The sequence below is a fragment of the Ictidomys tridecemlineatus genome, chromosome 2 (genome assembly GCF_052094955.1).
Source record: "Ictidomys tridecemlineatus isolate mIctTri1 chromosome 2, mIctTri1.hap1, whole genome shotgun sequence".
NCBI classification, from domain to species: domain Eukaryota; kingdom Metazoa; phylum Chordata; class Mammalia; order Rodentia; family Sciuridae; genus Ictidomys; species Ictidomys tridecemlineatus.
The window spans coordinates 11,810,550-11,837,445 of NC_135478.1; the positions used below are offsets into that span (position 1 = coordinate 11,810,550).

General features: G+C 45.8%; 1 protein-coding gene across 1 annotated transcript; it reads left to right on the forward strand.

Annotated features, from left to right (window-relative positions):
- The first annotated feature begins 2,079 nt into the window (after nucleotides 1–2,079).
- Nucleotides 2,080–26,291, forward strand: LOC101968115 (adhesion G protein-coupled receptor E2). The gene is made up of 17 exons (XM_078026236.1): nucleotides 2,080–2,322; nucleotides 8,903–9,050; nucleotides 9,870–9,989; nucleotides 10,979–11,125; nucleotides 11,258–11,304; nucleotides 11,420–11,497; nucleotides 11,898–12,075; nucleotides 13,166–13,273; nucleotides 13,601–13,836; nucleotides 14,023–14,187; nucleotides 19,620–19,817; nucleotides 21,053–21,288; nucleotides 21,520–21,586; nucleotides 22,148–22,239; nucleotides 23,011–23,179; nucleotides 23,263–23,373; nucleotides 26,199–26,291. The coding sequence occupies exons 1-17, from the start codon at nucleotides 2,080–2,082 to the stop codon at nucleotides 26,289–26,291; spliced, it is 2,436 nt and encodes an 811-aa protein (XP_077882362.1).
- The last annotated feature ends 605 nt before the right edge of the window (nucleotides 26,292–26,896 follow it).

Sequence of the window (26,896 nt, forward strand, 5' to 3'; positions counted from 1 at the left end):
TATATACCGAAATTTCTTCATTCATTCATCTACTGAAGGGCATCAAGGTTGAATCCACAGTTTAGCTATTGTGAATTGTGCTGCTGTAAACATTGATGTGGTTGTGTCCCTGTAGAATGCTATTTTTAAGTCCTTTGGATATAGACCAAGGAGTGAGATAGCTGGATCAAATGGTAGTACCATTCCAAGTTTCCCAAGGAATCTCCATACTGCTTTTCCATATTGGCTGCCCAAATTTGCAGTCCCACCAGCAATGTATGAGTCTGCTTTTTTCCCCACATCCTTGCCAACACTTATTGTTGTATGTATTCTTAATAGCTGCCATTCTGACTGGAGAGGGATGAAATCTTTCAGTGGTTTCGATTTGCATTTTCTAATTGCTAAATATGTTGAACATTTTTTAATATATTTGTTGATTGATTGTATATCATCTTCTGAGAAGTGTCTGTTCAGTTTCTTGGCCCATTTATTGATTGGGTTATTTGTTGGGTTTTTTTTTTTTTGGTGTTAAGATTTTTGATTTCTTTATATATCCTAGAGATTAGTGCTGTATCTGATATGTTTGTTGTAAAAATTTTCTCCATTCTGTAGGCTCTCTATCCACCTTATTGTTTCTTTTGCTGAGAAGAGCTTTTTAGTTATAATCAATCCCATTTATTGATTGTTAAATTTAATTCTTGTGCTATAGGAGTCTTATTAAGGAAGTCAGGCCCTAACCCTAATCCAACATCATGAAGATTTGGACCTAGTTTTTCTTCTATTAAGCACAGTGTCTCTGATTTAATCCCTAGGTCCTTGCTCCACTTTGAATTTTGTGCATAGTGAGAGATAGGGCCTTAATTTCATTTTTTGCATATTTGTTTCCAATTTTCCCAGCACCACTTGTTGAAGAGGCTATCTTTTCCCCGACATATGTTTTGGCACCTTTGTCTAATATGAGATGACTGTATTTATGTGGGGTAGTCTCTGTGTCCTCTATTCTGTACAAGTCTATAAGTTTATTGTCTACAATTTTATTTTGGTACCATTTTTGTCACTATTGCTCTATAATAATATTGCAAGTCTGGTATAGACTTTCCACCTGCTTCACTCTTCCTGCTAAGATTTATTTTAGCTATTCTGGGTCTCTTATTTTTCCAAATAAATTTCATGACTGCTTTTTCTGTTTCTATGAGGAATGCCAATGATATTTTGATTGAAATTGCATAAAATCTGTATAGGGCTTTTAGTAGTATGGTCATTTTGACAATATTATTTCTGCCTAACCAAGAGATTGGTAGATCTTTCCATCTTCTAAGGTCTTCTTTAATTCCTATCTTTAGCATTATGTAGTTTTCATTGTAGAGGTCTTTCACCTCTTTCATTAAGTTGATTCCTAAGTATTTTTATTGAGGCTATGTAAATGGAGTGATTTTTCTCATTTCTCTTTCAGAAGATTTGTCACTGATAAACAGAAATGCCTTTGATTTATGGGTGTTGATTTTATTTCCTGCTACTTTTTTTAAGGAGTTCATTCCTTAAAATAAAAAAGTCAACAAATAAGTGACCTAACATTACATTTCAAAGATCTTAAAAAAGAACAAATCAACACCAAAAGCAGTAGAAGACAAGAAATAACTAAAATCAGAGCTGCAAACCAATGAAATTGAAACAAAAGAAACAATTGAAAAAATTGACAAAACAAAAAGGTGATTCTTTGAAAAAATAAATAAAATTGATACATCATGCTAACAAAGAGAAGGACAGAGAAAAATCAAACTACTAACATCCATGATGAAAAAGGAAATATCATGATAGAAACTACAGAAATACAGAAGATAATTAGAAATTATTTTAAAAATTTGAATTCCAATAATATAGAAAATATTTAAGGCATCAACAAATTTCTAGAGTCATAGGATTTGCCCAAACTCAATCAGGATGATATACACAAGTTAGACTGATCACTTTTAAGCAATGAACTAGAAGACGCCATCAGAAGACTACCAACCAAGAAAAGCCCAGGATCAGATGAATACAGAGCTGAGGTCTATATTAGTTCTTTTGATGGAAGTTTTATTTTAGTATTGTTTTACTTCAATGTACTTCTTCCTCTCTAACCTCTCCTTTGTGGACATCTGCTTCACCTCCACCACCATCCCCAAGATGCTGGTGAACATCCAGACTCAGACCAAGGCCATTACCTATGCAGGCCGCTTCATACAGATTTACTTTTTTATATTATTTGTTGAGTTGGACAACTTCCTCCTGGGTGTGATGTCCTATGACGAGTATGTGGCCATCTGCCACCCCCTGCACTGCATTGTCATCATGAACCACAGGGTCTGTGGAGTGCTGGTGCTGGCATGCTGGGTCACAAATGTCCTGAATTCCTTACTAGAAACTTTAATGGCATTGTGGCTGTCCTTCTGCACAGACCTGGAAATCCCACACTTTGTGAACTGAATCAACTGGTCCTGCTTGCCTGCTCTGACACTTTTCTTAATGACACAGTGATGTATTTTGCACCTTTGGTATTGGATGGAGGCCCCCTCATGGGTATCCAATACTATTACTCCAGAATAGTGTCTTCCATGAGTGCTACCTTATCAGCTCAGGCAAATTATCAAGCATTTTCCACATGTGTGTCTCACCTCTTCGTGGTTCCTTATTTTATAGCACCTTCCTGGGGGTGGAGGTTAGTTCTGCTGTGACCCAAAACTCATGCTCTACTGCCACAGCCTCAGTGATGTACACAGTGGTCACCTCCATTCTGAACCCCTTCATCTACAGTCTGAGGGATAGAGACATCAAGAGAGCTCTGGAAAAAAATTCAAGATAAAACTATAAAAGGGCCCATATTGTTGGGTCTGAAAGATTTTTTGGATCACAGAGCTCAAAGCCTCAGGGCAAAAAATTACAATATTTTCATCTGATTTTAGAAGGACAACTTGTTCCTTCTATTCATTTTCTGGAGTTTCTCTTCCTTTGATCTCAACTTCCCTATGAAAATTATAAAGCACACCCTGATAAGCTTTCTGTTCCCTCTGAGATATGAACAGTGTTCCTCTTAACCACTTGCATACTTATTCAAACTATTTTCAATCCTGGATAGAGATATTGGAAATTCCCTTTCATCTCACAGGATGACATGCATTTCTGAAAACTATTTTTTCCCATGATGGATCATATGGAGTAATTTTTTATTGATACTAAACCACACAGTCGTGCATGGTACTCCTGTGGGGGAAATGCATTTGACAGTTAAGACGGCCTGTGTAATAATCCTATACTGGAGGGAATCCCACAGCATGGCTTTGCCCTGTGGGTCCCTCATGCCTCCGCAAGTCCCCATCTCAGCTGCTCTTCCTGATGAGGCAGATTCCAACAGACCAGTGAGCTTCATGGCTGAGCACTGGCTTTTCTTCTCACCATTGGGATTCTTTTCTCTTGCCCAGCTTGGTGTCCACAGCCTCTACCATAATCACTGCAAAGCTTATTTTCATGTATTTATTTTGTTTTTTTCCAAGTTCAAAGACTTTATTTTTTTTATTGGTTGTTCAAAACATTACAAAGCTCATGACAAATCATCTTTAATACATTTGATTCAAGTGAGTTATGAACTCCCATTTTTACCCCAAATACAAATTGCAGAATCACATCAGTTACAATTTCACATTTTTACATAATGCCATATTTGTGACTGTTGTATTCTGCTGCCTTTCCTATCCCCTACTATCCCCCCTCCCCTCCCCTCCCATCTTCCCTCTCTACCTCACCTGTTGTTGTTCAGTTCTCTCCCTTGTTTTTCCCTCCTTTCCCCTCACAACCTCTTATATGTGATTTCGTATAACATTGAGGGTTTCCTTCCGTTTCCATGCATGACTCCACTTGACGTCTAGATGGAAAGAAAAACTTAAAATGAAAGTTTGGTTACTTTGGTCTCAGAAGCAGAGAGGACATTAAATATGATGAGACAAATCTCTACATTACACATTGTATTGCTATGTAAAATATGTCTTTTCACCTGGCAAATACAATCACGGAGGTGTGGTAGGTTGGTGTTTGTGTATCAGGGGTTTGATCGTTGAGGTTAGTCGGCATTTTCTAGGTTGCACTATTGAGTCATTGATGTGTTTCTGCTTCAAAATGTCTAGTGCTGCCTAGAAATATTAATCCTTCCATTGTTCTAAGTGAAATATTTTCCCCTTTCTGAAATTTGCCACAGCAATACAAGTGCAATACCCGTATGCTCCAATATGTGTGTCTTCAGGCTCAGAATGACTTCAGTCCTCAAGATCAAAGGATGGCTCACAAGGGAGCTTGATTCCTGCCCTTCATGTGATTTCTGGCCACAGGCTTTCCTAGGAACATGAATGATCTTTTCCTGAGTCAGACTCAGAAAATCCCAACAGGTAGGTCCCATAGGGTAATAAAAAAAACTTATTAAACCATTTGCATTGAGGACTGCTTGTTTCTTTGGTATTTGTTCTGATTTTAAAGACAATATTCACAGTTGGATATAAAAGGTGGGGTAAAGTAGTCACAGGTTGCAAAGATGAGAGCTTGGACACCTGTGGCGGACTGTCCTTCTGTCCATCACATCCCCCACTTACCCAGCACCTCTGACCTAGTGAAGCTCATGCCAACACACACACACACACACACACACACACACACACACTAACATGCTTCTCACCTTGCCAACTTGCTTGAATGGGGAACCCAGCAAACTTCTGTGAAGAGGCAGATAGTCAATGTCTTGGGCTTCACAGGCCACATGGTCTCTCACAGTGACTCAGCTCTGCCATGAGGGTGGCGGCATCATAGATACCAAAGGAGCGGGTGTGGCTGTCTCCCATCGAAACTTTACTTATGGAGACCAAAATTTGAACTTGATGCAAAACCACAGTGAGATGCACTGCACACTCCAGAATGAACATAGAGAGGCAAAGACTGCAGAATCCTCCTTGGAGGTGGAATCCAGAAATGCTGGTGTCTGGGGAGTAGAGAGGAGACTAATGGTTACCAGGGCTGAACAGGGAAGAGGAAGGGTAGTGAAGGTCGTCAACAGGCACAAAGTCACAGTTAGGAGGAATGCTTTCTGGTGTTCTGTTGCATACTAGAGTGACAAAAGGTAATCATAAAGTAATTTTGTAAATCTAGAATATTTTGGATAATCTCAGCACAAAGAAGTGATATATGTTTAAGGTGATGCATGTGTCAATTACCCTAAAGTGATCATTACACATTATTTTTTAATATTTATTTTTTTAGTTTTCAGCAGACACAACATCTTTGTTTATATGTGGTGCTGAGGATCAAACCCGGGCAGCACACATGCCTGGCAAGCGCGCTCTCACTTGAGCCACATCCCCAGCCCGATAATTACACATTATTGACAATGGGTGTCAATAAGTAATATTAAAAGTAACAATTATTTAAAAGAAAATAAAAATATTGGTGAGGATGGGGAGAATTTTGAATCCTCATACATTTTTCATGGTCCGGCCAGTGTGGAAAACAGTTTGGCAGTTGCTCAGAAGGTTAAACATAGAATTATCACACCACACAGCAACTCCACCGCATAAGTGTGCACTCCAGAGAATAGAAAACTGGGTCTCAAATAGATGCTTGTATACTAATGTTCATAGCACATATTTAGTGCTGAGTTGCTGAGGCCGGCTTTATACTTCCAATCCTCCTGCCTCAGCCTCCTGAGCCATTGGGACAAAGACAAACTTATATGTTCTTAACTGAAAAAGAAAAATGAATGGCAAATAAATACACAGCAATCAAGGAAACTGAAATTAATTTTTTAAAAAGGAGCTAAAATTTCAAGCATTAGTTTAGGAAAAATCTACCAAATTGATTATATTCAATAGTTGCTAGACCAGGGGTGAAATGGATATTCCTATATTGTAGGCACTAGAGAAAACCTACATAGACATTTTATTCAGCAATTTGGTACCAGTTATGAAAATTTAATCTGGATGTACCTAAGGCCCAGCAATCACACCTCTTTTAACATATGTCACATTAAACAATCCCATGTTCACAGAAAGCTATTTATAAGGTTTACTGCAGTATATTTGCAAGAGTGAAAAATTTCACTACATATAAGCAACCATCAATAAAGGATAGCAAAATGAATAGGATATATCGGTATAAATTTTAAAAACAGGATACACCTGTGCATGATATAGCTCTTATGCACATATTGAAAAGATCTCCACTATTGCCCCCCTGCTATAGGGCATAAATGCATTCTACTGTCATGTATAACTAATTAAAACAAATAAAAAATTAATTTAAAAGAACCTCTAATGCACGAAGTTGAATAGGAAAGGCAAGTTGAAATATAATCCATATGGTATTATCAAGTTAATATCTACAGTATAATATTGTATCTTTCTATAAATGCAAGGTGAAGAGCCTGAGTTTAGGAGCAATGATTTTAAACATAACAGCGCCCATTGGTAACATGAGATTTTTTTTCAATAGTACATATAATTATTAATATTATTTCATTGTTACAAGAGTTGGCTTAGGGCTTATAAGGGAGAGCACACATCATATTCATAATAGATGAGACTTCTGCCTAGCAATATAAAATTGAGCCAGGAAACAATACAGAATTTGGTATAACCTGGGGATGGGGACATTCAAACTTACAATGTATGGATTTGTCATTATATTCCCCACAGCACACTAGTAACTTAACAATAAAGACTGAAAAGAATAAGATGTCTACCAGGTATTTGAAAGAATAGTTTAATTTTTCACAGCAACTACCCATTTTTCTTTCAGTGTGATTATGAAAGATAAATAGAGAAGTATACTGCTAAAATTTATAAGGAACAATAGTAGTGTGGGGACCAGGTGGCTCTGTGGGAACTGCCTTCTCAGACTTTCTAAGTGTGAGTGTTGGGAATGCAAAGTCTTGTCTCAGGCTGGGGACACAGTGCTTTGGTGGAAAGGAAATGGTAAGACATGAGCTTACATAGACTCTCTCTCTCCCTGCCCTGGAGGAGAGTCACGTTTGGGCTGTTTGACTTCTCCTAACCCCATCTACTGGAGCCCTGAGTTCTATATTTAATCATGACCCTTGTTTTCATGTAAGTTACACAAGTAAGTCTAGGGATAGGTAATAAATAGATAAGTCTATTCATTCTGAACCAAGGTCCTTATGCAGAAGAAGACCATGAGAATGATCCTTCATGCTTGAGGCTTCTAATGTACAGTGTCCCACCTTCCTGTCTCAGAAGATGTGAGTCACCCCCAGGAGATCTTCAGCACGATTATTACCCAAACTAAGCAAATATTTGGAAACAAACCTCTGAGTTCTGAGAAATTCACCAGGGAACTGATCGGAGGAAGAAAGCATCCAGACTGTGATTTCCTCTCTGTGGTCAACTTCATCACGAGTCATATTTAAACTGGAAGCATTCTGAACTCCAACCAGAACCAAACGTCCTCCATCACTGGGCTGGCTGGTCTCGACACCATGAGGAGCGGATGTCTAAGACTGGTCCACGGTAAGTGGAATCGTGACCATGTGACAGGCAAAAAAGGGACCTAGGAGCCACCAGCAAGTCCTTTGCTTATTTCTGCCTAGTTTTCTCACTGTCCCTGTAAAGGAGAGCAGGGAGGGTATTTTTAAAAGATATCAGCTCTTTTTTTAAAAAATTAAATTCTCAAAGGAGAAATTTATTCCTAGAAAGTTACTCTTAGTAAAAACTTTGGGACTTAGCAGAGATTTTTCATTATATTCCCCACGTGCAGCAGGGTTCTCCAGATAAATAAACCAATAGGGCACTATACAGAAAGAGGGAAGGATGATTATTTTAAGGATACGCTCATGCAGTTGTAGAGGCTGAGAAGACCAGACTATACTGGGTATGTGGCAGGAGGGAGACCAGGGAAGAGGTTGAAGAGTGGAGACTAGGAAAGAGGTACAGAATCCAGACTAGGAAGAGGTGGCAAAATGGAGACCAAGAAAAGGGGTAGAATGATGGAGACCCAGAAAAGAGGTGGAAGGATAGAGACCCAAAACAAGATGACAGGATGGACCAAGAAAGAGGTGGCAGGATGGAGGCCCAGGGAAGAGGTGACAGGACGGAGACCCAGGGATGAAGTGCCAGGATGGAGACAAGGAAAGAGATGACAGGATGAAGATCTAGGGAATAGGGGTCAGGATGGAGACACGGGGAACAGGTAGCAGGATGGAGACCAAGGAAGAGGTGGCAAATTGGAGACTCAGAGAAGAGGTGGCAGGATGGAGACCAGGGAGGAGGGAGCAGGATGGAGACCAGGGAGGAGGTGGCAGGATGGAGACCAGGGAAGAGGTGGCAGGATACAGACCAGGGAGGAGGGGGCAGGATGGAGACCAGGGAGGAAGTGGCAGGATGGAGACCAGGGAGGAGGTGGCGGGATGGAGACCAGGGAGGAGGGGGCAGGATGGAGACCAGGGAGGAGGGGGCAGGATGGAGACCAGGGAGGAGGTGGCAGGATGGAGACCAGGGAGGAGGGGGCATGATGGAGACCAGGGAGGAGGGGGCAGGATGGAGACCAGGGAGGAGGGGGCAGGATGAAGACCAGGGAGGAGCTGATGTCCCATCTCAGGTCCAGAAGCAGTCTGGGCCAGAACTCCGTCCTCCTCCGGGGGCCAGTCTTGGTCTCTTAGGGCCTCCATGGGTTAGATGAGCTCCACAGGAGAGGGGATTCTGCTTTCCTTGCATCTTCACATTCAATGGGGCCTCCTCTGATGAAGGCCACATGGCAATGTTTAGAGCCTGACCAGCTGTCCAGGCAGCGCATTAGATAAACTGACCAGGAAGGAACCACCAATACCCCTAGACTTTATTTTAGGGATTGAGAACCAGACTCTCTTTGACTCCTTGCCTGTCTCTCTGTTGAACAGCAAGAGGCTCATGTACCTAAGGCCCCACTGATTGAGGAGGGTCCCCAGGATGTGCCCTGGGAGGGGGCAGCTGCTGAGAGGCAGGAACAGCAGGAGGAGGCCCCCAGCCTGAGCCCAGCACCTGCCCACAGCACTTTCCTGTTGGGGGGTAATAGGGCACCACGGGGTCCCAGGACAGGCCGTGGGCTGACAGTGGTGGTGGCAGATGTGGCTCTCAGGTGCTCCAGCCACAGCTGCAGGCCAGGTGGCTGGTGTGGTGTGTGTCCCTGAGGAAGGGGACAGGGCCAGAGCACCTGAGAGACCAGGCAGGGGACCTGAGAGAACAGCTGTCCCTGACCCTCCCTTCCCACCTAAAGGTCAGGGATGGTGGTAAACACCCTGACACACTGGGGTTTGTTCCCATGTGACCCTAGGACGTGGGTGTCATCTTGTCCCCACTCCACAGAAAGGGAAACTGAGGCAGGGCAGTGAGGCAGCCTGCCTGTGCTCCAGGGTCTGACCAGGGCCACCAGGCTCCAGTCCCCCACCCACAGGCCAGGAGAGCCACGGCTGGAGCCCAGAGTTTGCCAGGCTCAGCCCCTTCCCATCCCCCAGACCCTCTGGGAGGCGCCACCTGGGTCCCTCTGAGGAGTGGACCAGGTCCGAGCCCAGGAGGGTCCTCAGCCCCTGCCCTCCAGTGCATCACCTCCAGCCTCCTCTTCCTGCTGGGCCCGCTGACCTGCCCTCTCTGTGTCACAGGGCTGCTGTGTGTCCTGCTGAGTCTCTCCAGAGCCGGAGCCTGGGACTTTCAGCGTGAGTGTGTGGGGAGCAGCGTGTCCACAGCCAGAGCCTGGGAGGGGCCCTGCACCCCAGCCCAGGGAGGAGAGGCCTGGGCATGGAGGCTCAGGGCAGCTCCCCACATCCTGGGATCCTCTTCTGGGGACCACATTGCCCCCTCCCAGCCTCTGACCAGTCTGTGCCCCTACAGCCTGTAACCCCTGGTGCCCTCGTAACTCAGAATGTGTCAACGCCACCGCCTGTCGCTGCAAGCCGGGGTTTGCCTCTTCATCTACAGAGATCTTCACCAACCCCCTGGTCACCTGTCATGGTAAAGAGGCTTGGGTGGGGGGGGCAGAGGCACATCAGAGATTGTCTAGCAGGTGTGAGTCCCTGGGCTAGTCTCCAACTCCAGGGGAAGAAAGGGGGAGAGGTGGAGAGTCATAAGGAGGGAAATGAGATCCAAAGTGTCATTTCCCAGTGTCAGTGGGGGTCATGGGTAAGGGTCAAGGGTTAAAAAGCCTTTGACCTCAAGGCCATCATCAAAGACAGAAAAGAGAAAGGAAATAGTAAGATGGCAGAGAGACCAGGGAAATGCACAGAGAGGACCTGGGCCTCAGGAGTGGGTCTAAGCCTGCCCTTAGGTCTGGGATGCTGACATTGAGCTTGCTCTGGTCCTTGCCATGGTCTGGCCTGACACCATGATTCCCAGGAGGAGTAACTTCCACACATGAGCAGGATTTGCCTCCTTCCAGGAGAAGGTGGTTAGGCAAAGAAAGCTGCTTCCAGCATCCATGGGGCCAGGTGGAATCCAGGAGTGGGTGGGCAGGAGCCAGGACCCATCCCGGGAGATGCTAGTGCCAAGGACACAGAGAGAAAAGGGAAAGTGCATGAATGTAGGAGGTACACAGGGCTAAACTGGGGATCCAGGAGACTCTGAGGACCCAAGGTCCCTATGGGTGCACATTGTGCCATGTGTACATACCTTGGCCAAAGGATCCAGAGGGCTGTATGGAAAGATCTGGGTCCTGGGAAAGGAACAGGGATTCTGACGGGAGGCTCCAGAGGGTCCTGGGAAGCAGCAAAAAACTACCTGGGAGACATATTTCTGCAGCCTCACAACCTGCGTCAGTACAGGGAAGGCCTGGGACACACCAGGGCTTGCACACTCCTCGAAACACACACAGGAGTGTGGGTCACTGGGTGGCAGCACCGCAGCCCAAGCAGGGCACTAATGGGGGAAAAGGGGGTGGAGATCTGTTTGTGGAGAGCACTGGTCCTGGCTTCAGCAGGAACCAACCCCTCTCTCTATGTCCCCAGATATGGACGAGTGCAGCTCCGGGCAGCATAAGTGCCACCGCTCCACCACCTGCACCAACACCTGGGGGAGTTACTCGTGCCAATGCCGCCCAGGCTGGGAGCCAATTCCTGGGAGTGTCAATGGCTTCTACAACAATATCTGCAAAGGTACCCAGCCCTCCCTGACCCCAGAAACTCCCCCACCCCACACACATATGCACACCCACGTGCACATGCTCATACACACCCAGGCACGCACACCTGTACTCCTCCTAATGAACCACTGTCCTGTCCCCGCAGTCATGCCCTTCTTCACCAGGCCTCTGCCCCCTGGAGTCCACAGCCAGGTGAGCGCCCCAGCCAGGACAGGGAGGTGGGGATCCCTGGGGCAGCACCCTGTCCGCCCCTTGGCCCTGAGTTTCCGACTCACCTGTGACCGCCCCCCCCATCTCACCTCCCCAGAGTCTCTCCCGTTTCTTTGAAAAAGTCAAAAATCTGCCCAGGGATTTAAAGTCAGCCATGGCCAAGGACACCATCCAGGTAAGGGCAGGATCCAGGGGAAGCAGGTGGAAACCTCCCACAGAGGGAGGAGGGCAGCTGTGGTCTGGGGGGAGGAGACAGGCCCGAGCACAGTGGGGTCCTGCTCTGAGCTGGCCACTCTCCCAGGACAGGTGGAAGCGGACACTGGGAGACACACACACTGTTGGACACCCACATGCACTGTCTGTCCTCTTGCTCTGATCCTGGTCTTTGTCATCCTTGACAGTCATGAACCAGAGCTGACCTCTAAGGAGCAAGGGCCACCCAGGATGTCCCAAACCATGCTCTCTCTATCCCTAATTGGACAGTGTCTGGGTCTGTTCTCTGGGGCTGAGTGGTCAAAATCTTTGTGTGGTGTTTCTGGCCCAGTTCCACCTACTCTGTGCCCCCATCCCTCCAGGAGATCATGCAGGAGGTGAATGAGCTGCTGGAGACCCCTGGGGACCTAGAGACCCTGCCCCCCTCACAGAAGCACTGCGTGGCCACTCACCTGCTGACAGGCCTGGAGAGTGCTCTGAGAAACCTGAGCAGGGGTCTGCCTGAGGGGACAGCAACCTTCAATTATTCTGCAGGCACAAGTAAGTCTCTGGCTCTGCACCAGCCCCTGTTCCTTGCCTCATTCTCTTCTGATCCCACTAGAGCTGAGCAACCACACTGTGTCTTTGCTCTCTGCTCATTTGCTGTCTGTTCTGAAATCAAGAAGTGTGAGTCCTCCACCTTTGTTGATCTTTTCAGCCATGCTTTAACTACTTGGATCTCTTGCAATGCTATGTTAGTTTTTAGGTGAGTTTTCCATCTAAGCAAATTATAATGTTAATGGGCTGTTGGGACATTGATAGGATGACATTGACCCTGTAGATTTCTTTGGAGAGTGTTTCCATCTTACCAATATAATGTTTCCCAATCCATGAACATGAGGTATCTTTCCCTTCATTTAGGGTCTCCTTTCAAAACCTTCAATCGTTCTCTATGTACAAATCCAGAGTTTCTTAGTTAAATTGATTCCTAATATTTGGTTACAGATTGTTGTATCTGTGTTCATAAGCAATAAAGTCTCTTCTTGTGACTTCTTTATCTGCTTTGGGCATAGGAGTAATATTGGCCTTCAGGAATTACCAGGTGGTGTCCCTCTTCTGTTATTTGAAAGAGTTTAAAACTAATTCATGTTCATTCTTCCCTATATGGTTGGTGAATTTCACAATCAAGACCATCTGATTTCAGATGTTCATTTAGGAGATTTTTCATTTTTGCTTCAATCCCTTTACCCATGATAGGTCTCTTTAGATTTTCTACTTCTTCTTGAGTCAGTTTTAGTAGTTTCTGCGTCCCTAAGAATTTCATCTAAGTTTTCTAATTTGTTGGTGCACAATTGTTCCTACAGTTACAATTCTTCATAACTTCAGATTTCATATACATGTGTGTATGCACTCATGTATACACTATATATATATATATATATATATACATACACACACATATATGAAATCTGAGGTTACAAAAGATTATATACATATACATGTGTCTTTATATACACTTGAATATATGTGTGATTATAGTAAATGGGAAGTTAAAGAAACACATGTATATAATGTGACACATGTACATATACAATATTCACATATACACATATATATTCCTAACATATCTCTTCTTCTTCCCATGACTCAGAACTGTCCCTAGAGGTACAGGAGCGAGGAGATGGCAATGTCACCTTGAGTCTGAATCAGGCAAAGATGCAGCTGAACTGGAGTCTGGCACAGGAATCTGATCACAGAGGTAACATCTGAGACGGGGAGAAGGTGGATGTCCACCACACACCAGCACCATACTGTTTGGAAGAGGCCTCAGGGTGGGAAAAGATGCCAAAAATACAGAATTCAAGATTAAAGGATGATGTGGGTGGGAAGAGGTCACTAGAAGAGCGTCCAAAGGGGAGGTTCTGGGGAGTGATGGGGCCACATTCTGTTGTGTGCACCTGTGAATGTGGAGCAGCAAGTCCCACTATTGTGTATCATTATAATACAACAATTCAAAAGGGGGGAGGCCATGTAAGGAGAGGCCCTGGAGGAGACACTGAGACTCACCCGTGGCCTCGTCCTGCAGGCCCTTCTGTGGTGGGCTTGGTCTCCACCCCAGGGATGGGCAAGCTGCTGGCCAAGGCTCCCCTGGTCCTGGAGCTTGAGAAGCAGGTGGCTCCCCATGGTACACACAAGGACTCACTGCTGACAGCCTCACCTGTCCTGCTCTCGGATGTCATCTCAGTCTTTTTGAGCAGAAAGGACACCCAGAACCTCAGCTCGCCAGTTACCTTCACCTTCTCCCATCCTGTGAGTGTGGGGGTGTGGGAAGAGCCCCAGGCCCAGGCACACCTTTGTTGTCTGTCTTAACCTTGAGATTCGGTGGGACTCCCTACAGGTGCCCCCCATCTAGGAAATTCAACCCTTCCCAAGCCAGCCCTAAGGGGTCCAAGCACAAAAAGACCAGCTCACACCTCTGTTCTGTTCCTACAGCTGGTGACCTCTGAGCCAAAGCGTGAAGTGCTCTGTGTCTTTTGGGACCATGGCCAGAATGGATGTGGTCACTGGGCCACTGCAGGCTGCAAAATATTGGGCACCAAAGATGGCAGCACCACCTGCCACTGTACCCGCCTCAGCAGCCATGCAGTCCTCATGGCCAGCTACAACGTGCAGGTGAGAGGCTGCCTTCATCATTGACTGCTGCAAAACAGTTTTATGCAAATGTTGCTGCTTAAGTAAAAACAAATTTGTTATATCACATTTCTGTGGGTCAGCAACCCAGCACAGGGGGGATAGGTTCCTTTCACATGGTCTTACAAGGCTGAAATGATTGCATTGCCCAGGGCTACAGTCTCACCTGGGACTCACGGCCTTCCTCCCAGCTCCCTGGTTGCAGGCAGAATGCAGTTCCCTTCTTTTAGCAGCTTTCAGCAGGGGACCACACTCCCTTCCTAAGAGCCACCCACATTTCCTTCTCATATGATCTCTTGTAGGCCTTCTTCACCAGGCCTCTGCCCCCTGAAGTCAACAGCACGGTGAGCCACCCCAGCCAGGACAGGGAGGTGGGAATCCTGGCATGGCCAAGCATCCACCCCTTGGCCCTGAGCTTCCCACCCACCTGTGACCCCTCATCTCACCTCCCCAGAGACTCGCCCGCTTCTTTGACAAAGTCAACAATCTGCACAGGGATTTCAAGCCAGTTGTGGCCAACGACACCATCCAGGTAAGGGCAGGATCCAGGGGAAGCAGGGGGAGACCTCCCATAGAGGGAGGGGGGCATCGTTGGTCTGGGGGAAGGGGGACAGGCCCAAGCACAGTGGGGTCCTGCTCTGAGCTGGCCACTCTCTCAGGGCAGGTGGAAGCGGACACTGGGAGACACACACACTGTTGGACGCCCACGTGCACTGTCTGTCCTCTTGCTCTGATCCTGGTCTTTGTCATCCTTGACAGTCACGAACCAGGGCTGACCTCTGAGGAGCAAGGGCCACCCAGGGAGTCCCAAACCATGCTCTCTCTATCCCCAACTGGACAGTGTCTGGGTCTGTTCTCTGGGGCTGAGGGGTCAAGCTCTTTTTGTGGTGCCTCTGGTCCGAGTCCACCTGCTCTGTGCCTTCATTTCTCCAGTGGATCATGCAGGAGGTGGATAAGCTGCTGGAGACCCCTGAGGACCTGGAGACCCTGCCCCCCTCACAGAAGCACAACGTGGCCACTCACCTGCTGACAGGCCTGGAGAGTGCCCTGAGACACCTGAGCAGGGCTCTGCCTGAGGGGACAGCAACCTTCAATTATTCTGCAGGCACAGGTAAGTCCCTGGGTCTGCGCCACCCCCTGTTCCTAGCCTCCTCCTCTTCTGATCCCTCTAGAGCTGAGTGGCCACACTGTACCTCAACGTGACTCACATAAATAATCACAACAGTGAAAAAGGCAGAAAACCACAAATAGTACACATGTAGGTAGCAAAATACAAACAGATTCAAAAAGCTAATGTGGAAGAATACAAATGAATCTTTTTAAGTATGCTATGTTTCCTTGTGAAAAAATTCACATAACATAAAATTCACCATTTAAGTTCACCATTTATCATTCACCAAAAAATAAAATATATAAATAAAATCCACCAGTTCAACATTTCAGTGGAATCAAGAACATTCACAAACTAATGCAGCCATCACCTTCGTTTCTAAGACATCTTTCTCCAAAATCAAAAAATATGCCTCAGCTTTCTTCACTCATTCCTCCCACCAACGCTAACATCCACTCACCTGCTTGCTGTCTTAATGGAGTTGCCTGTTCTACCATTTTGTAAAAAGTGGTGTGACCTGTCCGCCTATCTTCTTTCACCTAGAATAATGCTTTTGTAAGCAGAGTTTAGAAAGAATTTATGTTCATCTGTCCCTATATGATTATTGAAATTCAGCCATATGGAATTGGTGAAAATCTGATCTTTCATGTTCATTTAGGAGGTTTTTCATTACTGATTCAATCTCTTTAGCTATTATAGGTCTCTTCAAATTTTCCACTTCTTCTAGAGTCAGTTTTTGTAGTTTCTGTGTCACTAAGAATGTGCCCATTTCATCTCAATTTTCTAATATGTTAGTGAACAATTGCTCCTACTGTTACAATTCTTCATAACTTCAGATTTCATACACATGTATGTATGCACACACATGTATACACAACACATATATACACATACATATAAAATCTGAAATTACAAAGGATTATATATATATATATATATATAATATATATGTATGTGTACACATGTGTGTCTATATATACACATATACATGTGTGTGGTTATACTGAATTGGAAGTTACACATAGGTCCTTGATATATGTGATATGCACATGTATATATACAATATCTATACACACACACACACACATATATATATATATATATATATATATATAATATATATTCCTAACATAACTCTTCTTCTTCCTGTGACTCATAGAACTGTCCCTAGAGGTACAGAAGCAAGGATTTTGCAATGTCACCTTGAGTCTGAATCAGGCAAAGATGCAGCTGAACTGGAATCTGGCACAGGAATCTTGTTACACAGGTAACATCTGAGATGGGGAGAAGGTGGATGTCCACCTTACACCAGTACCATCCTGTTTGGAAAAGGCTTCAGGGTGGGAAAATATGTCCAAGGATGTGAAAAAATACAGAATTAAAGACTAAAGGGTGATGTGGGTGGGAAAAGATCACTACAAGAATGTCCAAAGGGGAGGTTCTGGGGAGTGATCGGGCCACATTCTGTTGTGTGCACCTGTGAATGTGGAGCAGCAAGTCCCACTATTATGTATCATTATAATACAACAATTCAAAAGAGGGGAGGCCATCTAAGGAGGAGGCCCTGGAGGAGACCCTGAGACTCACCCGTGGCTCATCCTGCAGGCCCTTCTGTGGTGGGCTTGGTCTCCACCCCAGGGATGGACAAGCTGCTGGCTGAGGCTCCCCTGATCCTGGATCCTGAGAAGCAGGTGGCTCCCCATGGGACACACAAGGACTTGCTGCCAAGAGTCTCGTCTGTCCTGCTCTCAGATGTCATCTCAGCCTTTTTGAGCAGCAACGACACCCAGAACCTCAGTTCGCCAGTTACCTTCACCTTCTCCCATCCTGTGAGTGGGGGGTGGGAGACCATGGTGTGGGAAGAGCCCCAGGCCCAGGAACACCCTTGTTGTCTATCTTTACCTTGAGGTTCAGGGGGACTCCCCACAGGTGCACCCCACACAGGAAAGCCAGCCCTTCCTGGGTCAGCATCTCTGAGCACAGGAAGACCAGCTCACACCCCTGTCCTGTTACTACAGCTGGTGACACCTGCACCAAGGCATGAGCTGCTCTGTGTCTTCTGGGACCACAGCCAGAATGGGAGTCACTGGACCACTGCAGGCTGCAGGACAGTGAGCACCAGAGGTGGCAGCACCACCTGCCACTGTACCCACCTCAGCAGCTTTGCCATCCTCATGGTCCACTATGATGTGCAGGTGAGAGGCTGCCTTCAGCATCGATTGCTGCAAAACACACTTATGCAAATGTCGCTGCTGAAGTAAAACAAATTTATTCCCTCGCAGTTTCTGTGGGTCAGCAACCCAGCACAGGGGGATGAGTTCCTTGTACAGATTCTAAAAGACTGACATGATCACATCAGCCAGGGCCGCAGTCTCTTCTGGGTCTTGCAGCCCTCCTCCAGCTCCCTGGTTGCAGGCAGAGTCCAGTTCCCTTCTCTTAGCAGCTGTCAGGGGGGACCACACTCAGTTCCTAAGAGCCACCCACATTTCCTCTCCTATGACCCCTGGTCGGCCTTCTCACAAAACACCAGTGTTCCCATCTGAAAACCAGCATGAAAATGTCCCTTATATAGAATCCCTCTCAAGTTTTGAATCTGTTTTCCCAGGAAGAGTCCAGATGTTTAAAGCAATTGCCTGATTACACCAAACCCAGAATAAACTCCCTAATCTAAAAGTCAACAGATCGAGACCCAAATTTCACCTGCAAAATCCCTCTACAGCAGCACCTAGTTTATCAGAGAATTGAAGAATTAGAAGGAGGTTAGTGTAACAGCAGGGGGTGGACATAGGAAGACCAAGTTAGAATTCTGCTTACCACCAGGGTCTGTAAGTCAACCATGGTCAGGTTTCAGGTTTACAAAAAAGGAAGGTCTGGTGAAGGTGGAGGCCAGAGGGGGTCAGGGGAGTCAGGGAGGATGGCTGGACTGGGGGCTGTTTACCTCCTCCTCTAGCCAGGGGAGTGGACACTTCTGCTTCCCCAGGTTCAGACTCTCAGGTGAGCCCACTTATGGGCATTTACTGTGAGCACCTGTGACCATGAGCATGACAAGGATCTCAGCCCAGAGCTTTTTATATATTATGGAAATTAGATTTTGCCTTTACATCACAAGTTCTCAAAATTCAGCACATGTTAATATCACTTGGAGGACTGTTTATTTTTAAGTGCTTTCTTAGGAAACAATTTCTAATTTTTAGATATGTTTCAAGAACAAAAATAAAAGAAATAGATCAGATACTTGGTTAAAGGAAGAAAGTTAATGATGATGGTAACTTAAAATTTACACTTTCCCACCTATTTCTCCAAGTCCTCTTAAAACCGTGAGAAAATGAAAAGAGAACCCCCCACCCCATTATTCTTTATCCAGAGGCATCTATTTTGAAAGTTTAACCTTCATTTCATTTATCAGGTGTCATTTTTCCCTCTGCTCCTCCTCTGTCCTGCCTCCTAATTTCCCAATTTTGTCTTTACACCAGAGTCTCAAATGTAGGATGCATAAATGTCACCTGCAGGGTTTGTACTTTGTTTTCAAACATTTTCTTTGGAAACCATTTCAAATTTACAGATATGTTGCAAAAACAAAATCCACACAAACAACATCTGTGTGCACTTCATCCAGATGCACCTGCTTTGAATTTTACCTTCATTATTTACCATTTGTACATTTCCCCTCCCTCTTTCCTCTTCTCTCCTCTTCCCCTCAATTACACTGAAAAAGAACTGATGGTGGGCTTTTAAATGTCCTTATGGCTTTAAGATGACTTTCAGAAAGAAGTGGGGGAAAGGTGAATTTTAAGCTACTGTTATCATTCATTTTATTTTTTTAACCAAGTTTCTAATTCTAACTTCACAGGAATTTATGGCCAGTAAGGAACAGGCAGAGCTGGACTGAGGCCAGGGGTGTCTGGGATGGGAGTTTAACACCTGGACACTGAGGTTCAGGTTCTGCCCTGTGGCCTCGTAAACAGGGACAGAGGGACCTTCAGCATGAGCTTCACACACATACACACACACACACACACACACACACACTTACATATCAACATACCACCTTTCTGTGCCCCAAAGTCAGGAATCCTCCTTGACTAAGGACTCTACACATCCGGGCCCTTCTAGCCACTTAGCTGCTCCATTCAGAAAACCTAACAGTCCAACCTTCTGAACCTAGATCCCCTCCCCGATCAGCTTCACACCTAGACCTGGTCCCTCTGTTCCTGAATCTGCTGCACTAAATGACACAGATAGCGGAGGGGTTCCTACCCCAGAGCAGGGCACGTTGCTCTGAAGGCTCCTCCCTCTGCCCTAGGACAATGACCCTGTGCTGGACTTCATCAGCTGCGTGGGGCTGGGCGTGTCGCTGCTGTGCCTGGTCCTGGCGGCCCTCACCTTCCTCCTGTGCAGAGCCATCCAGAACACCAGCACCTCCCTGCACCTGCAGCTCTCGCTCTGCCTCCTGCTGGCCCACCTGCTCTTCCTCACAGCCATCGACAGAACCCAGCCCAAGGTACACAGGTGTCCCTGCCCCGCCCGCCCAGGGGTGCTGAACTCAGGAGCCAGGTCCCAGGGCTCCTAATCAAACAGCCTGGGCCCCGGGGAAGTCCAGAGGAGGTTAATGCCCATTTCACATTGAAGGATTCAATGAGAAAATGAACCCTCTTTACAACCCCATCACCTACATCTCTTGTTGCTTAGCAACAGGGCTTGCATCCTGGGGAAGTTCCTTCATTAGGGGACCCTTAGAATGAACTGACACAAACTCTAGATGGCATCCATCAATCACTGGACGTGGCCTCCTGATTCAATCAGGAGACACAAAATAGGCGATGGGGCTGGCGTCACGCAGCACCCCATTTTACAGTAGACATTTTATACCAGGAGAAAAAGGAGGTTCTACTGAAATTTTAAAATGGTTCATTGAGTCCTTTGTTTACAAAATTCCTATTTGGTTCATTTTTATAATCTGGATTTAGTGAAATCATCCTCCACTTCCTGTATCTCCTCCAAGTTCATTCCTCACATCTTCTTTTAGCTCGTTCAACATTTTAACTAGGAGCTTTCTAAATTCTTCTCCAACATTTCCTCTGCTGTCGTGCCTACAGAGTCAGTTGTTGGATTGCTGTGGGCTGTGTGGTTTGCTCCCTTGCTCTTTTCGGCTGCTTCTAGGTCTGCCCAACTTCTGGGTTGATTATCTTCTCTGCTTTGATTCAAGAAATTACTTAATGAGCTTCTGTCTCTTAAGAGCCCAAGGATGGGTGAATATCCAGCTACTGATACTGTCATTCAATGTGCTCCCACAGCTGTTCCCAGAATCAGCACCATTTGGAGAGAAGATTCTAAACCCTGTGAACTACAGTCACTTCTAAAATAATGTGAAAAGCATAGAGCAGTAAATGCATAAGCCGCCACATGATCATTGGTTGCCATTTGTAAGTAGTAGGTCCTGCTGGTCATTGTGTGGGCCTGCTTTTTGGTAACCAGCATTGCAGGGGGTTTGTACACAAGAGCATCACCACTGCTGCATGAGGAACTCCCCAGGGACCCCCTGGGAGGCTGTAACGTCACTGGGCAGCAGGACCTCTCCAGCTCTGCTGTGATCTATGGGAGCACACACGCAGCCCATGGCTGAAGCACCACAGTGTAGCACCTGGTGCACAGCAGAATCCCTCTCCACAGGGCGCAGGGGGCGTCCCGGGCCATGCCCAGACCCTGACGCTGCCCCGGGGTCTCTCTCCTCCCCAGGTGCTGTGCGCAGTCACCGCAGGCGCCCTGCACTACCTCTACCTGGCCTCCTTCACCTGGATGCTGCTGGAGGGGCTGTTCCTCTTCCTCACCGCGCGGAACCTCACTGTGCTCAGTTCCTCCAGCAGAAACAGGCTCATGAGGAGGCTCATGTTCCCTGTGGGCTACGGGGTCCCAGCCACCATTGTGGCCGTGTCTGCAGCAGCCAGACCTCACCTGTATGGCACCTCTACTCGGTAAATACTCACCCCACTTGTCCTTCTCCTCTCGAGCATGTCCACGGTCATCACTTGAGCCAAAGTAGCCTTTTGAGTATTTCAGAGCTTAAGCAGTAGAGTGTACTGTGACATATCACACATACAGGGAGTCTGGCTTACGTCCTTGTGGTTATGTGTGGTGTGGAGTGACTCTGGTCGTGGATTCCTACATGAACACAGCAAAGTGATGTTGTTCTCTCTCTTGCTCAGCTGCTGGCTCCGTCCAGAACAGGGGTTTATGTGGGGCTTCCTTGGACCTGTCTGTGCCATCTCTTCGGTGAGTAATGTCATCAGAGTTCCTTCCTATCCATCTGAGGGTCAGTAGAAGCACAGGATATTAAGGATGGTGACAGAACAGGAATACTCCTGGATTGTTATGGGTTGCATTGGGTTTTCCAAGATTTCTACATCTACAAATTCTAACCCTATTGTCAAATACTAAAACCCACTCAGGTGCAGAATTGATGCTGCAAGGGTTAGAATGGAGAGAGAACAGATTTAAATTTTTATTCAGTAAAAATTTTCCATGGGGAATGGGGGTGTAGCTCAAGGGCAGGGAGCTTGCCTGGCATACGCTAGGGTCTGGGTTTCCTCCCCAGGACTGCAAAAGAGAAAAGAAAATATTAATAAACCTCCTGCGATTTCTTTTGGTAAAAAGAAAGAGAAGGTAGAATCCATTCTGATACAATTATACAAGCATGGAATATACCTTATCTAGTTAGGAGCCCATTCTCGTGAATGTACATGATAGTGGGATTCACTGTGATGTGGTCATATATGTACACAGGAAAATTATGTCAGGTTCATGCTGCTGTCTTTCCTCTGTGGTTTCTTGAAGGTCAATATGGTTTTCTTCCTGATGACCCTCTGTATTGTGAAGAGCAAGCTGTCCTCCATCAACAGAGATGTGTCCACCCTCCAGAACACGAGGTGAGATGGACCAGAGGACATAGATGACAATGATGCCCAAGAGCAGAGCTATGTGCCTGAACAGCCCCTTATGTCCCTCCTCTGGGGCTTCTGAGTGGCCCACAATTAAGAAATGCAGCTGCGCTTCTATGGCTGCCATCTCAGACTCAGGGCTCTGCTGCTTACTCCAGTTGATCCTCCATGGGGCAGGGTTGTTCCTTCACTCAGCATCTTGTGGAAAATTCATGCTCTTTCTTCTGGGTTCCTCAGGTTAACCTTTCAAATTTTTGCATATCATCATTTACTTGTATTAGACACTTGAACAGAGCATACGATTAATGAAATCAGAACTTTTGCCCTGTATTTATTTCTGAGATACAGTCTCACTATGTTTCCCAGGCTGGCCTCCAATTCCTGGGCTCAACTAATCCTCTTGCCTCAGCCTCCTGAGTAGCTGGGGCAACAGGTGTGCACCCCCGCTCCCAGCTTCTCTTTGTGATTTTTTATGTCCAAGCCCTAGCACGGGGCAACCTCAGTAATGCTGGATTAATGAAATTAGGGATCTTCATGGAACATCGTAAAACTCTTTGAAGTAAGCTGTCCTGGGTCCAAGTCAAAAAGCTATCCTGGCCCCAAAATGGCATTTCTACTGTCGAGTATCATTGAGAGTAAAGATCAGAGTTCAGTCCAATAAATCGCTTACAGGGAATAGTAGATGCATTCAGGGTGGAGAGAGGAATAGCCTGATTTTGTTGTGGGTGCATTATAAGCCTCCATTCTCCCCCAAACTAGGGTGCTGACATTTAAAGCAATGGCTCATCTCTTCATCTTGGGCTGCACCTGGTGTCTGGGTGTCCTGCAGGTGGGCCCCATTGCCCCCGTCATGGCCTACCTCTTCACCATCGTCAACAGCCTGCAGGGCGTCTTCATCTTCCTGGTGTACTGCCTCCTCAGCCAACAGGTACCCCTGCCCAGCTCCCACCCATGCCTCCCCACCCACACCCCTCTCTGTGAGCTGACCCAGAGCGTGGGTTGCCTCTGCAGGTCCAGGAGCAGTACAAGAAATGGCTCAAGAGGATCAGGAAATGGACAACTGAATCTGAGTCCTACACTCTGTCTAGCAAGGTTGTGTCCGACACTTCCAGACCCAGCACGGTAGGGTCACTCCCTGATCCCAGAGCTCATGTTCCCTGGTATTGGCATCATTTCTCTCCTCCTGTCCACAGACCATGCTTCCCCTGCCTCCTAGACTCCACCATCATGCCTGCCTGTGCGCTCACCTTACATGATTCTCTCTCCCTCCCTCCTCTCCACCTCCTTCCCACTTATTATCATTGTGTACCCACCCTTATCTGAGTCTCCTAAAGACCCTGGTGATGACCTTAGGCTCACCTGGACAATCCAGGATGATTTTCTCATCTCAAGATGCTTAACATGCATGATCCCACTCATATGTGAAATGCAACATTGATCTCATAGAAACAAAGAGAAGAACAGTGGTTCCCAGAGGCTGGGGAGGAGGGGGTGGGAAAAGCTTGATCAGCAGGTACTAAGTTACAGTCAGGAGAAAGAAGCTCTGCGGTGTGTCGCACAGTAGGGCCACTAGACCACAAAGTGTGCTGTGCCTTTCCAACAGCTCTGAGGGGCTGGGGGCCAATCCGTAGGAGGCACTTGCCTGGCATGTGCAAGGTCCCGGGCTCCATCCCAGCACCAAGTCTCTTTAAAAGACAAAGAAAGGATTTTCAGAGTTTTTACCATAAATAACTAATGCATGTTGGAGGAGAAAGTTATGTTTCACCTGATGTAAACACTCACACTGTAGACAGGCAGGGAAACAGCACATTGTACATTAATATGTGCCATCTAAATAGATTTAATGTAAACTTAGATTTTTAAATCTTTAACATAAGCCTACTTGAGAAGTTCCTTTTCCAGGCATGGTGACACTCACAGGCTGTGGGATAAGGGTGTGGACGTCTGTGGGTCATTATTTTGTCTATCACACCAATTACGTACGTTGGCTTTCTCTCTCATGGAGCTGTCAAAATCTGCCTCATGTTGTAGATAATTTAATAGATTCACCACCCCCTCCCTCCACCACAGCCGTAGGAATTCTGTTCACATTGAGGAAAACAAACAGGACTTTTTGTCTAGAAAATAGGAAGCCATCAGATGGGGAAATTCAGGTGTTTCTACCACCTTGGGCACTAGACGGCTGTGTTGGTTCCCTGATGTCATTTTATCTTCCAATGTCTCCTTAAACTGGGCATCTCCAGGGTTTGAGTTATTGGAGTATCTTCCTCTCATTTTGGAATCCCTCCCTTGGCTCATTTAATAAATACAAAACATTTGTCTTGTAATCAGCTCTGAATAATTTTCTGAAACACAGCATTCATAAGGCTCGAGTGAGGTTGCCCATGGAAAACACTAGAAGTGTGTCGAGCTTCCACAGACGCAGGAATAAATAACTCCCTGGGGACAGGGAAGATATGGAAAGAGAATTCATCACTCCTTCCTTTAGTAGTAGGTGATGGGCAATAGATAACAGTGGCAGCCTTTCCTTAATGTTCTTCCTGCTCTCAGACAGAAGCCAACACAAACCCTGAAGTGGGGAGATCAAATCCAATCAGATCCATCTCTTTTTTTTGGCAGAGAGGTACCAGGGATTGAACTCAGGGGCTCAACCACTGACTCACATCCCACCCCCACACTGTATTTTATTTAGAGACAGGGTCTCACTGAGTTCCTTAGCGCCTCACAGTTACTGAGAATGGCTTTGAGCTCATGATCCTCCTGCCTCAGCCTCTCAAGCTGCTGGGATTACAGGCAGGGACCACCATACCTGGTTCACATCCATCTTTTGAAAGATACATTTTTTGTGCGTTTTTGCAGCACATTTACCTGCTCTTGTCTTCTGTAACTTAAGGGTTAGGAGATAAGGAAGATGAGACTTCTGAGAAAGACCAAAATCAACAAAAATAAATCCAATGTAGCCTGTTGGTCAAGCCCTAAGAAATCCATCAGGCAAGACAATTTTGGGATTGAAATCTTCCTTTGAAATGTGTGTGTGTGTGTGTGTGTGTGTGTGTGTGTGTGTGTATTTTTGTGTTTGTACGAGAGAGAGAGAGAGAGAGAGAGAGAGAGAGAGAGAGAGAGAGAGTAAACCCCATAAACATATATGGTTATTATTTGCTGACTAAACATTTCAAAACTAGGGAGCAGGATGGTGGATAAGATCTGCCAGTGGTCATCCCCCAGGCACAACAGTTTTAACAGATATAATTTTAAAATTCCCTGTGTATATTTGAGGTGTGCCACATGAATATAGGATACATACAGAAAATAAAATGGTTACTGTAAAAAAGCAAATTAACTTATCCACCATCTCATATTCCTTTTTATAAACCAAGCAATTAAAATATATATAACCAATTCTTCTTTCCTTTGTTAAACGAAACTTGTAAGTTACTTTTCTACAATCTTATATGTCATTTTTAAATAATTATCATTCCAGACTGATTAGAAAGACCATGAGCTACAGCCTCCTTCCCCATGGACACTCTGAACCGCCACTGGGTCACTTTTTAGCCATTAGGAAAGGACAAAGTCTCTGTGCTGTGTGTTTCAAGAAATCCATGGTGTTGGCCATCTGAAGGGATTCATGGAGGACATGATTGACATTCAACTCCTGCAGAACCTGAAGTCTGTTCATGCCCGACATGGTGCTGAGCAAACTCAACATCCAGATGCCATCTGCAGCCCAATTCCTCAGTTTCTCTGTTAAAAGTACTTCTACTGCCCCCTCTTCCTATGAGGCCTCTTCCATGCAAAAATTCTAGAAGCAAGAAAACCAGCCTCCCACAATGCTCACATCCACAACCTTTAAAAGGACTTGAATGTGCTTTAAACTTTTTAACAAAAAAAAAAAGAAGAAAAGAAAACATAAAAGGTTTGTATGGAAATATTGCGGTGTCTCCAAGGAAGATGGCATGCCCTATGTGGGATTTGGACTTTTCAGGATGTGGAAGGCTCCCAAGAATGCTGTATTCCACTTAAATCTTTCATACCGGTGAAGTCGTGGCCAAATTGCCAAGAAAATAGATCCCCAATAATGTCATGACAGATGTGTTAGTGAAATCAGGAGGAGGAGATAAGACTGAGCAGACAGGGAGATGGGCCTGGGTCACTTCCTGGGCAGTGAGTACAAACAGCACCTGCAGATAGTTGCTAAGACTCTTACAAAAAGGCTATTTTTAAGCCAGGACCTATGTGACTCTGGTCCTTGCCTCTCCACAGAAGAAAAAATGCTTGATGGATATTTTGACTGGACTGAAGGCTGCATGGACACTGCGGGCCATGCCAGAAGTGGGCAGGGGGTTGACTTCCTTAAACCTCTAGATCTATATAAACCCCTAGACAACAGCCACACTTCAGTGTCCCTCTCTGGGACCCCTCCCTCTTGGGGAGCTCCGCTTTCTATTTCTCTAATAAATCCTGTTACTTTGCTCTCAATCTTGTGTCCATGGAAGTTTCTTTTTTAAATATATGAGAGAAAGAACCCAACCCCACACTCTGTGCTACATTAGTAATAATATTGTTTTCATTCCAAAAATAATTTAAATCAGAATTTTTTGCCTTAAATAAAATCCATTAAATATGTTAATCCTTCCAATTTTCT

Bases quoted from the DNA above. Each gene is read 5' to 3' on its own strand.
- LOC101968115 (XM_078026236.1), top strand. From the start codon at position 2,080: ATGTACTTCTTCCTCTCTAACCTCTCCTTTGTGGACATCTGCTTCACC. The intron at 11,498-11,897 runs GTAAGGGCAGGA...CCATCCCTCCAG, and splicing joins TGGCCAAGGACACCATCCAG to GAGATCATGCAGGAGGTGAA. The intron at 23,180-23,262 runs GTACCCCTGCCC...TTGCCTCTGCAG, and splicing joins ACTGCCTCCTCAGCCAACAG to GTCCAGGAGCAGTACAAGAA.